This window comes from Thalassophryne amazonica, chromosome 13 (genome assembly GCF_902500255.1).
Source record: "Thalassophryne amazonica chromosome 13, fThaAma1.1, whole genome shotgun sequence".
In the NCBI taxonomy this organism is placed as follows: domain Eukaryota; kingdom Metazoa; phylum Chordata; class Actinopteri; order Batrachoidiformes; family Batrachoididae; genus Thalassophryne; species Thalassophryne amazonica.
In genome coordinates, this window is record NC_047115.1 from 5,362,810 (window position 1) to 5,375,369 (window position 12,560).

At 41.4% G+C, this 12,560-nt stretch overlaps 1 protein-coding gene across 3 annotated transcripts in view; it reads left to right on the top strand.

The window, feature by feature from the left end:
* Positions 1-12,560, top strand: part of si:dkeyp-121d4.3 — a 183,855-nt gene that overhangs the window by 98,363 nt on the left and 72,932 nt on the right. For all 3 annotated transcript variants that reach the window (XM_034185486.1, XM_034185485.1, XM_034185484.1), the window contains exons 14-16: positions 1,841-2,089; positions 2,166-2,270; positions 2,417-2,554. In XM_034185486.1, coding sequence (XP_034041377.1) covers positions 1,841-2,089; positions 2,166-2,270; positions 2,417-2,554 — 492 coding nt within the window. The remainder of the gene's footprint in view (positions 1-1,840; positions 2,090-2,165; positions 2,271-2,416; positions 2,555-12,560) is intronic.

The window sequence follows — 12,560 nt, forward strand, 5'->3', positions numbered from 1 at the left end:
TGAGTAGCAGCAATGTTCAGTATGTGCAAGACTGCATGATATGGTACATGTACTACACAATCATGAGCCAGTACAGTGGGTGCTGAGTCTTCAGTCAAACAGCTAGGCATTCTAAGGACCACTGAGGAAAGCCCTATAGAGTAATAGGCAGCAGGATGGCAGTGTGACCTATGTTCCTGCACCATTGTTCTTGTCATTTTCAATTACACGAAGATGGAATGGCTGATGATAATCAAAGCGTTGTTGCTGAAAGTAGCACCTCTTGAAGATCCTGAAGGCAGTCTGCATTGTCTCTGTCCACTCAACATTGCTGGGGACAATCAGGGCCGAGTCCATAGCAGTATACTCAGTCATCCAGTGCCTGCAGTACTTAGCCATGTCCAGGAAAGAGAGCATCAGGTGTACGAGGCGTTGGAGGCAGCTACAATTTTACACTTTTTGCATATGATTCCTGCTTCACGTGCAATTCGACCAAGTTCGCACTGTATGTGAAGGAGCCCTAAACTATGGGATTTAAGTTCATATAACCAAAGTGTTTATCCATTTTAATAGTGACATACAGAGAGACAGTGAGACATTCTGACTGCACAGTGTGCCAGCAATTCGCCCAGTGATTGCGCAATCCAAGGTTAGGCACGGCGGGCTGCTGCCTCACCGCACGTCTCTTCTCAGTACTTAAACGGCAAATGTGAAAAATAATCTAAAACTGGTGAAGTTAAAAGAAAAATAACTTCATAGTGCAAATCACTGGCTAAATATAACCATTTAATTTATTTTTTCATTTTACTTTTTTTTTTCCTTCCATGATGATAGGTGAGGCACAGCCTCACGTGCCTCACCTGACGGCACGTCACTGACTAGCATACAACATGAAACCCAAGGAGAATTTCACTCTGTGTGAACATTGCAGCAGAGATGTTTTAGCTGATTCTGTAGGACATTTACAACAGTCAGCAGACGCATTGAGCGGACAACAAGCTAAAAATGCTACGAGGTACAGCTCAGCTGCTGTCACTCAAAGTGACCACTCCCCTAATTATCCCTACCTTTATTACTTAAAACATCTTTAACTCAGAAATTTGAAAAACAAATTCACCCCCTACAGTTAGGAGGGTGCTTTTTTTTTTTTCTTCCAGGCTGTAAACATGTTTATTTCTGCTGAAATGTTCTACATTTTACTGTGGGCTTCAATGAGGACCTGCTCACTTTTGGCACCTGCCTCACATGACCAGTTAAGGAAGTGCAACTTTTTCTTCTTCTGGGCAGAGCTTCATCTGAGAGGCTGACTGCTTCGTCTGCCCGAGCTATTCCTTTGGTTTGACCTTGTGTGCTTGTGAGGCGATATGAAACACTGCTTCATGACACCTTTGGGCTCACTGAATGCACATTTCAAACATTGTTTGAAGAAGATTAAAGTCAGTGTTTATGTCAGTCGATGTGTATGGACCCTGTTGAGTGTTTTCTTCCCACTGTCCCCTGTGTTCTTGCTCTGGGGGTTGGTAAGGTTAGACCTTGTTTGTGTGAAGCGCCTTGAAGCAGCTTTGTCGTGATTTGACTCTATATAAATGAAATAAATTGAATTGAAATGTCACCTCATTTAATATGTACAACGTTTTAAAGGACTGACACCCTACAACATGAGGAATTCGGGCACTTTCTGTCTTTGACGAGTCATAAATAATAATGTACTGCAGGACCGGTATGATGATGATGACGTGACTTGTTCAGATCAGTATGCGTTGAAACTGGAGGCTGACCCATGCCCACGATTGACTCTGACACCACAAATGTTTGGGCATTCAAAAAGTTAACTAAGCCTTTTTTATGTGTTGTTTTTCAGGTGAAAGTGAAAGTTGAGATAAAAACTGAAGAAGAGGAACAAGGGGAAATAAAACATGGAGCTGAGGGAATGGGCGAAGAAAAAGAAAAGAGGATTGATCCAGCTGGGGATGGAACTGAAGTCGTCGAAGAAGCAAGGTCGGAATGTGAGACAGGCCGTGTTGTCATGACAGTCAGCGGTCAGCAAAAACACCTTCCCTTTGGTGTGAAGGACCTGTTGACGACCGCCACCATGCTGGACGGCGACGAGGTGAGGGCAGCAGAGGAAATCTTAATTTTCCATCAGAATTCTGATTGTTGATTGACATCAAATACTTTCTGTCAAGGTGCGCTTCAACATCGCAACCCATCGGGAAACAAAAGAGGAACGAGCGACCTACATTGAAATTCTGCCTGACTCCTTTCAAGAATCCACTGAGCAACGCCGACATGTAAGCCTTCAGATAATCCGCGCTGTCTTCATTCAGAAGCTGATCAGTTTTAGTATTTGTTAGATGATCTTGTTTCATATTCACACATGGGTTCAAGCAGATGTTTGAACTGAGCCAAACTCAGAGCTGATATTCTGTGTTGTCAGGGTATTGTGATCGAGTTCTCAGAGGACTCAGGACTCATCAAGTGTTCTCAGAACCCCCAGCTCTACTTCCACATGTCCGAGGTCATTGAAAAGAAGAAACTGGAGCTCAATGAGAAGGTGGAGTTCAGTGTCGTACCAGTGAGTATTCCTCCTGTGGGACAGCATTAATAATCTAAATCCTATTTATACAACACTTTGAAGGAAAAACCTAACAACATCACTCATCTTCAACCGCTTATCCGGGATCAGATATTTATATTTATTATATTATTTATATTTATCCAGTGATTTGTTCCATCAACTGAAGTAGACGTTCTCATATCAAGTGTTAAAGTAATTCATTGTACTCTGGATCCACTCGATGAAAGATCTCGCGTGTTGACCTTTGGCCATTGATTTACAGGGGTGGGAATCTTCAGGCACTTCACGATTCAATTCGATTATGATTCAGAGGCCTCAAATTTGATTATCAGTTGAGAATTTTCCATGTTTTCTGAATTTTTTTTACATTTTTAAAGACAATCTCAGCCATTTCTGAGATTGACGCAAATCCTGGGAGAGTTTTTGTTTTGTTTTGTGATAGTGGTGCAACAGATCACAGCACACAAGAGCCGTGGATTAATTGCAAAGTTTACACGAGTGTGGTTTTGTCATGGTGACTTGTTTTTAAAGGGATGACTGTTTATTTTGATGCCTTCATGGTACAAATCACACTGAATGGAAGGGTTGTAGTTGCGTGTGCACATTGTGAATGCAGCCTGTTAAAAACAGCCTCATGTGGGGCTGTGGAGTACAGCTTTCCCACGTTTATTTCCTCAAAAGGCATCCTGATGAATCCACTGTGCACCTTGTTGACGCATAGATCACAACTGATTGAATCTAATAAGAATCATCCCAGTAAAGTTTCTTTTTCTCAGTTGTTTTTATAAAATTATAATACACTTTTATGTAACACATGGCATGGCACAGCTCCCAGTCTGTTAAAAGAAAAACAAAATAAGGAAATAGCCTGGTCCAAAATAAGGTACACAGCACAGACCTATACAAAGATAAAACAAAAATCAAGTCATCAAGCAGTAACAAGTGAAGCCAGCTGTGACTTTACTGTAAATAACCACCAAAGATTTTCAGTCATTGATGAAATATGAAAGGATTGAAGTGACTGAAAAGTTAGTGAAATGCAGATATGGAGTTCAAATTCTCTTAAACGGTCCCCTTGAGGAATGAAGAAAGCATGTCAAATATTCCAGAGGAAAGCATTCCATAAGGTTTTTGCGCCAAATTGTTTCAGTATGAGGTTTATCATTTATCCAAGACATGAAAATATTTTTGCTTAAATCATATGCAAGGATATCATAGAGCAGGGGTCACCATCCCTGTTCCCGGAGGGCACCTGCCCTGCATGTATTCTAACTCTCCCTGTTCCACTCCCAGGCAGGTGTGCTCAGCCAGGCAAGAGCTGTAAAACACCACTTTTAAAGAATCAGGTGTGACTTTGGTAGGTAGATGTGGAAAACATGCAGGAACAGGGTTGGTGACCCCTGTCATAGTCTTTTTAAAGTGGTGATGACAGTGATGTCCTGGCTTGGATGTCCCAACAGTAGCAATAGATTCCAATTTCAAAGACAGTCGAAGTATCTTTTCCATATCCTGTAAAATGTCCATCCAGTAGGATTGATTTATTATTATTATTATTATAGCACTGAATTTTGCATTAACTGAATAAACAAACAAATCACAGATCTTACCAAATAAAGTACATGGGGTTGCATCAATACACTTTGCATCATATACATTGTCATTTGTGTTACAATCCTGTCAAAGGAAGACATTTAACACCTTATGACTTGGATACAAACACAGTGTGGGCTACCTTTATGCAATATATAAAACAAGGTCGCTGGGAAGGTGATCAAGAAGGGGTTGCCATATTTTATAAAAGATGCTGCTGTGTACCTCTTAAAATGGAACTGAGACGTTCCATAGGAAACACCTTCAATGTTTCTTTAGGATTGAATTTTTAAACATGACACGGTGTGTATCAGTTTCTATAGCAGTCTTGCATTTCAAACACAAAGGTGAGAGTTGATGATATCTCTTTTGGGGGAAGAAATTTGCACACAGTGCAGACTTTTGAATTGTAGCTTTCCTGCACGGTTATACACAGACATTTTTTTGTACGATCCCAAATTGTGTCCCAGCCTTCTTTATTGATAGCTACACCAAGGTCATATTGCCACACCTGTGCTATATAAATGGCGTTTGTTCTATTCAACACATCAGTTTGACTTACCACATTATAACTATAATGCAATGCGAAAATACCCTCAGCCATATGAGCATGTCACCAATGGCAGAGTGTGGAGAAACAATGTGACCTTTTGACTCCTTAGAATAGGTCAAGATTAGCCATCTTTGAACTTGTACAAGGTCTATGCCCCAAGAATGTTCGCTGTGAGTTTGAAGACCCTGGCAGTGTCATTGATGGAGGTTTTTCGGGAATTCCCAGAAATCCAGGTTTTTACTTCTGTGGTGAACATTTCCAGGTTATTTTTGTTTTAATTTAGTCTGTGGTTTGTACATTTATGTTTATTTCTCTTTTCTTCTCCAGACCTTTCAAGTCTGCGTGTAATTTACTCAGGTTTATATTTGCACTGAAAAGCTGCACCTTAACTTTTGTCGTACTGATGACAATGACAATACAGAATTTGTATGTGTATGCAGTTGTTATTGATGCTGTAGGAGAGAAGACTAACATTGTGGGAGGGACAAAAAGTGAGTTAAAAAACACCCTCCATGTGTTTAGAAATACAAATAAACTTTCTTCTGTTGATTCTTGGACTTTGAACTGACAAAAGCGACCCAAAAGCAATACTCTTTATACTTTTTATGTTTTGTTTTTGTTGTTGTTTGTTTTGTTTTTTGTTTTTTTCCTTTTGTGTGTTCCTCTTAACTCGCCTGCGCCTCCTTTTCCATGCGAGTTGAGGAGGCATTACTGCCACCTTCCGCATCAATCCATTATACAACCCCTGGCAAAAATTATGGAATCACCGGCCTCGGAGGATGTTCATTCAGTTGTTTAATTTTGTAGAAAAAAAGCAGATCACAGACATGACACAACTAAAGTCATTTCAAATGGCAACTTTCTGGCTTTAAGAAACACTATAAGAAATCAGGGAAAAAAAAATTGTGGCAGTCAGTAATGGTTGCTTTTTTAGACCAAGCAGAGGGGAAAAAAAAATATGGAATCACTCAATTCTGAGGAAAAAATTATGGAATCTTGAAAAACAAAAGAACGCGCCAACACATCACTAGTATTTTGTTGCACCACCTCTGGCTTTTATAACAGCTTGCAGTCTCTGAGGCATGGACTTAATGAGTGACAAACAGTACTCTTCATCAATCTGGCTCCAACTTTCTCTGATTGCTGTTGCCAGATCAGCTTTGCAGGTTGGAGCCTTGTCATGGACCATTTTCTTCAACTTCCACAAAGATTTTCAATTGGATTAAGATCCGGACTATTTGCAGGCCATGACATTGACCCTATGTGTCTTTTTGCAAGGAATGTTTTCACAGTTTTTGCTCTATGGCAAGATGCATTATCATCTTGAAAAATGATTTCATCATCCCCAAACATCCTTTCAGTTGATGGGATAAGAAAAGTGTCCAAAATATCAACGTAAACTTGTGCATTTATTGATGATGTAATGACAGCCATCTCCCCAGTGCCTTTACCTGACATGCAGCCCCATATCATCAATGACTGTGGAAATTGACATGTTCTCTTCAGGCAGTCATCTTTATAAATCTCATTGGAACGGCACCAAACAAAAGTTCCAGCATCATCACCTTGCCCAATGCAGATTCGAGATTCATCACTGAATATGACTTTCATCCAGTCATCCACAGTCCACGATTGCTTTTCCTTAGCCCATTGTAACCTTGTTTTTTTCTGTTTAGGTGTTAATGATGGCTTTCGTTTAGCTTTTCTGTATGTAAATCCCATTTCCTTTAGGCGGATTCTTACAGTTTGGTCACAGACATTGACTCCAGTTTCCTCCCATTCGTTCCTCATTTGTTTTGTTGTGCATTTTCGATTTTTGAGACATATTGCTTTAAGTTTTCTGTCTTGATGCTTTGATGTCTTCCTTGGTCTACCAGGATGTTTGCCTTTAACAACCTTCCCATGTTGTTTGTATTTGGTTCAGAGTTTAGACACAGCTGACTGTGAACAACCAACATCTTTTGCAACATTGCGTGATGATTTACCCTCTTTTAAGAGTTTGATAATCCTCTCCTTTGTTTCAGTTGACATCTCTCGTGTTGGAGCCATGATTCATGTCAGTCCACTTGGTGCAACAGCTCTCCAAGGTGTGATCACTCCTTTTTAGATGCAGACTAACGAGCAGATCTGATTTGATGCAGGTGTTAGTTTTGGGGATGAAAATTTACAGGGTGATTCCATAGTTTATTCCTCAGAATTTCCTCTGCTTGGTCTAAAAAAGTAACCGTTACTGACTGCCACAATTTCTTTTCTTGATTTCTTATAATGTTTCTTAAAGCCAGAAAGTTGCCATTTAAAATGACTTTAGTTTTGTGTCATGTCTGTGATCTGCTTTTTTTTCTACAAAATTAAACAACTGAATGAACATCCTCCGAGGCCGGTGATTCCATAATTATTGCCAGGGGTTGTAGCAGCACTAAATTGTCTCACTGAGTCCAGATTTGTTTCTATTTTTTTCATGTGACCGACTGGAACTCAGCCCGCGATCGACTGGTTGGTCATGCCAGCTTTAAATAGTGCATATAATGCATTCTTCAGTCTAATAATTTGTATTTTCTAATGTTTTGTTTGTTTCATCATCTGATGTGAACTTTCTATATGTAAATTTTCTGGGGAGAATGAACACAGTAAAGATTTCATACTGTGGAAGTACGAGGTCTGTTAGAAAAGTATTGGACCTTTGGCCGGGGGAAAAAAAACTGGCTTACCTGGAGGGTTGGAAACCTAATCACCCTCGAAGTAGTCTCCTTGGGACTCCACACACTTCTCCCAGCGGTGTCGCCACTGTTGGAAAGCATTCCAAAAAAAACCTCTTTCGGGATGGAGCGCAGCTCCGCCGTCGTTGCAGCCATGATGTCCTCCCTCATCTCAAAACGCGTTCCTTTTAATGGTCTTTTAATTTTTGGGAACAGCCAGAAGTCGCAAGGGGCCATGTCAGGAGAGTATGGAGCCTGTTGAACCACAGGAATTTGGTTTTTAGTCAAAAAAGTCCGAATTAAGTTTGACGAATGTGCTGGAGCATTGTCGTGGTGGAGGCGCCAGTTTCCTGTGGCCCACAACTCCAGTCTCTTGCGCCGTACAGCATCACGGAGGCGACGGAGGACATCCCTGTAATACTCCTTCGTTACTGTTTGACCCTGTGGTGCGAACTCGTGGTGTACCACACCGCAGGAGTAAAAAAAAAACCAGTCAGCATTACCTTCACATTGCTGCGCACTTGGGCGCCTTCTTCGGTCGTGGCGACGTGGAATGCTTCCACTGTGACGACTGGAATTTGGTTTCCGGGTCGTACCCGTACACCCAGGACTCATCACCAGTTATAATGTTGTCCATAAAGCTGGGATCAGTGTGAATGGAGTCCAGCATGTCCTGTGAGACTTAAACATGGAGGTGCTTTTGTTCCGCCGTCAGCAAACTCGCCACGAATTTCGCAGCCACTCGCTTCATGCCCAAATCTTCTGTCACGATGGAATGTGCCAAAAAAGTACTAATGTCCACTTCCTCCTCAATTTCTAGGATGGTCACTCAACGGTCTTGCATCACCACAGCGTTCACTTTGGAAACAATCTCTTCATTTCAGCATGTTGAAGGCCTACCGGAGCGCGGCTCGCTCTCCACCGTTACGCGGCCGTCTTTAAACCGGTTGTACCACTCCTTAATCCGTGTGGTGCTCATAGCTTCATCTCCGAAAGCCGTCTGGATTTTCCGAATCGTTTCCACTTGGCTGTCGCCAAGTTTCTGGCAGAATTGAATGCAGTAGCGCTGCTCCAACCGTTCAGCCATTTTCCGCACAAACAGAAATCCGATGAGGGGGGTGGAGCACTCCTCCCACAAGGCGTGCTCACAGGCGAATGACCCAACCGACAGGCATGAAAAAACTCACGCATGCGCAAGAAGGTTCAAGCTTGGCTGATGCAATCACACGTGATTCAAATCCATATGGTTTTTGAAAAAAATAAAAAAGGTACGATACTTTTGTAACAGACCCCGTATAACTGACTATTTTTATTGTGAACATGACAAGAAAAAAGCTCCACAGACTGTGTATTGTAGTTCTGTCATCTTGCCAGTATGGGAAAATATGTTTTTTATGACTAAAGGAGCTGAGAAGTAGACCTGAAAATGCATCTGAGATCTCAAATTCTTCTGGAGGAGAACCCCCAGACCCCACCATCAGGGCCCTTGCCAAAAAAACATCAGGTTTTTTCCATGGCTCACTTTCATCACTGTGCCAAACACCCAGTAACATCTAAGAGGCTTCACTCCCTTGCCCCCCACCACAGCTACAGCGCCCCACACCTCCAGCCAACTTACAGGAGTTTTCAGGTATTCTCATACCTGGATTATAAAATGATTGTTGCATTTTTTTTTTTTTTTTTTTTTTTTTTTTTTTTTTTTTTTTTTTTTTTGCTAAAGAATATTTTTTCCAACTGACTGCTTTGTACTTTTCAAAGTATTTGTAATGATCCATCATGAATTTATTTCCAGTACTTTCTGTCAGCCATATCTGCACACGTGCAGCTTTCATTCACAGATTCTAAAAACCCAGTCCTACCCCCCATCCTGCCTGCTAAAACCACCTGTGTAAGTGTGGCTTCAGACTGACTCATGTTTGGATTAGTCCCACTCCAGCAAAAAAAAAAAGGAAAGAAAAGTCAGACTCATGCCTTTCTGTTCTGCCTTTACAGAGCTTCCTGGAAATGTTCACTGCGCTTCACTGTTTTCACATTTTATGTTACTGCCTTATTCCAAAATGGATGAACACACAATCGCACATATGACAACATGAAAAAGTTTTTTTATTTTTTTTTTTATTTTTACAAAGTCATTTAAAAAAAAACCTAAGAAATCACGTGTCCATAAGTATTCACAGTCTTTGCCATGAAGCTCAAAATTGAGCTCATGTGCCTCCTGTTTCCACTGATCATCCTTGAGATGTTTCTACAGCTTAACTGGAGTCCACCTGGGTTAAATTCAGTTGATTGGACATGATTTGGAAAGACACACACCTGTCTACATATAAGGTCCCACAGTTGACAGTCAGAGCACAAACCAAGCATGAAGTCAAAGGAATCGTCTGTAGACCTCAGAGACAGGATTGTCTGGAGGCACACATCTGGGGAAGGGCACAGAGACATTTCTGCTGCTTTGAAGGTCCCAATGAGAACAGTGGCTGGACGCCATCTAAACTGAGCGATCGGGGGAGAAGGACCTTAGTCAGGGAGGTGACCAAGAACCCAATGGTCACTCTGTCAGAGCTCCAGCATTCCTCTGTAGAAAGAGGAGAACCTTCCAGAAGGACAACCATCTTTGCAGCAATCCACCAATCAGGTCTGTATGGTAGTGTCCAGACAGAAGCCACTCCTTAGTAAAAGGCACATGGCAGCCCACCTGGAGTTTGACAAAAGACACCTGAAGGACTCTCAGACCAGGAGAAACAAAATTCTCTGGTCTGATGAGACAAAGATTGAACTCTTTGGCATCATGTTTGGAGGAAACCAGGCACCATCCCTACAGTGAAGCATGGTGGTGGCATCATCATGCTGTGGGGATGTTTTTCAGCAGCAGGAACTGGGAGACTAGTCAGGATTGAGGGAAAGATGAATGCAGCAATGTACAGAGACATCCTGGATGAAAACCTGCTCCAGAGCGCTCTTGACCTCAGACTGGGGCAACGGTTCATCTTTCAGCAGGACAATGACCCTAAGCACACAGCCAAGATATCAAAGGAGTGGCTTCAGGACAACTCTGTGAATGTCCTTGAGTGACCCAGCCAGAGCCCAGACCTGAATCTGATTAAACATCTGTGGAGAGGTCTGAAAATGTCTGTGCACCAATGCTCCCCATCCAACCTGATGGAGCTTGAGAGGTGCTGCAAAGAGGAATGGACCAAACTGTCCAAAGATAGGTGCACCAAGCTTGTGACATCATATTCAAGACTTGAGGCTGGAATTGCTGCCAAAAGTGCATCAACAAAGTACTGAAGAAAGGCTGTGAATATTTATGGAGATGTGATTTCTTGGTTTATTTTTAATTAATTTGCAAAAAAAAAAAAATTCATGTTGTCATTATGGGTTGTTGTAAGTAGAATGTTGAGGGGGAAAACTGAATCATTAATAGGGATGGGTATTGATAAGATTTTATCCATATCGATGCCATTATCGATCCGATTCCTTATCGATACCCTTGTGAATTTTGTACTAAAAGTAGGCTTTACAGGTTTTCTATGTATTTCATTGAGTCTTAAAGTAAATAAATATGAAATTGGTCACTGTATTCTTGATCTCTGGACACAAATAAAAATAAACAAAACTGTGTTTCCTTTGGAGACGGCTTATGGTAGAGAAATGAACATTGAATACACGAGCAACAGCTCTGGTTGACATTCCTGCCAATTGCACGCTCCCTCAAATCTTGTGACATCTGTGGCATTGTGCTGTGTGATAAAACTGCACCTTTCAGAGTGGCCTTTTATTGTGGGCAGTCTAAGGCACACCTGTGAACTACTCATGGTGTCTAATCAGCATCTTGGTATGGCACACCTGTGAGGTGGGATGGATTAGCTCAGCAAAGGAGAAGTGCTCACTATCACAGATTTAGACTGGTTTGTGACCAATATTTGAGGGAAATGGTGATATTGTGTATGTGGAAAAAGTTTTAGATCTTTGAGTTCATCTCATACAAAATGGGAGCAAAACCAAAAGTGTTGCGTTTATATTTTTGTTGAGTGTATATAAACAAAAATAAATTAAAAAAATATTACAATTTGAAAACAAATGGACCCGAATGTGATGACAGCTGCAACTGCTTAATGCTAACTTTAACATTGAAAATGCCATAGACATGCTAACGCATTAGCATCACTCCTGTTTTTAAGTTATAACATACTACTATAAAATCTATCAACTGTTTCAGAAGACCATAACAGGTCGGTTTAATGTAAAAAAGGTAAATAATACTCACAGACATATGCTCTTTAGGGTTTTAGCGGTGGAAAATTAAGCGAAAGAAAAAAATGAATAAACGAAGCAATAGATTGAAGCACTGCTTCAATCTGCGAACCACTGCTTTGATTGGTTCAAGGTTAAAAGCAAAGCCACGCTGCAGAAAAGTTGATTACGGACCCGCTGCAGGGTCTGTTATCAATGTAGACAAATTGTCATTTTCCTAACAAACACCCCCAAAAACAACAGCTACTCTGAAGGACCAATAACAGAATCGTTAAGCAAAAAGCTTATTGATGTCGGTGGATCGAATCATTTCTTAACGATACCCAAAAGGAACCGGTTCTTGATACCCATCCCTAGTCATGAATGTCTCTCTGTACCTCTGAGCTGAGCTCAGCTGCTGCACGTCAGCGCAGGACGTCTCATTTAGGGAGGAAAAAAACATTTTGATCGACTGCAGTTTGTTTGTATCACAACATTTGGAAAGAGGTGTCATTTGATTTAATTGGTATTTCTCATCGAAGTTATTAATTCCGACTGGACTCTATCATTCTAAGTTGACTCGGCAGAGAGCCGCGCAGCGTTTGGAGCTGTGTGAACAGAATGGAGGACGATTCTCATTTCTTTCTCCCAACAAGACAGGAGTCCCAGTTAGTAACTTTAATCTGCGCAAAAGTGACTCACGATTGACATATTGGAGGTGATGGTCTAGTGGTTAAGGTGTTGGCCTTGAGTCCAGAAGATCATGGGTTCAAATCCCCGCCTGACTGGAAAATTACTAAGGGCCCTTGGGCAAGGCCTTTAATCCCGGTGTGTAGTGAGCGCCTTGTATGGCAGTGAGGAAAACCCCAACTTTCCTTATTCAAATTCATTCCAGTAGTATTCTGCTCTTACTAGGATGCAGCAGTTTTCT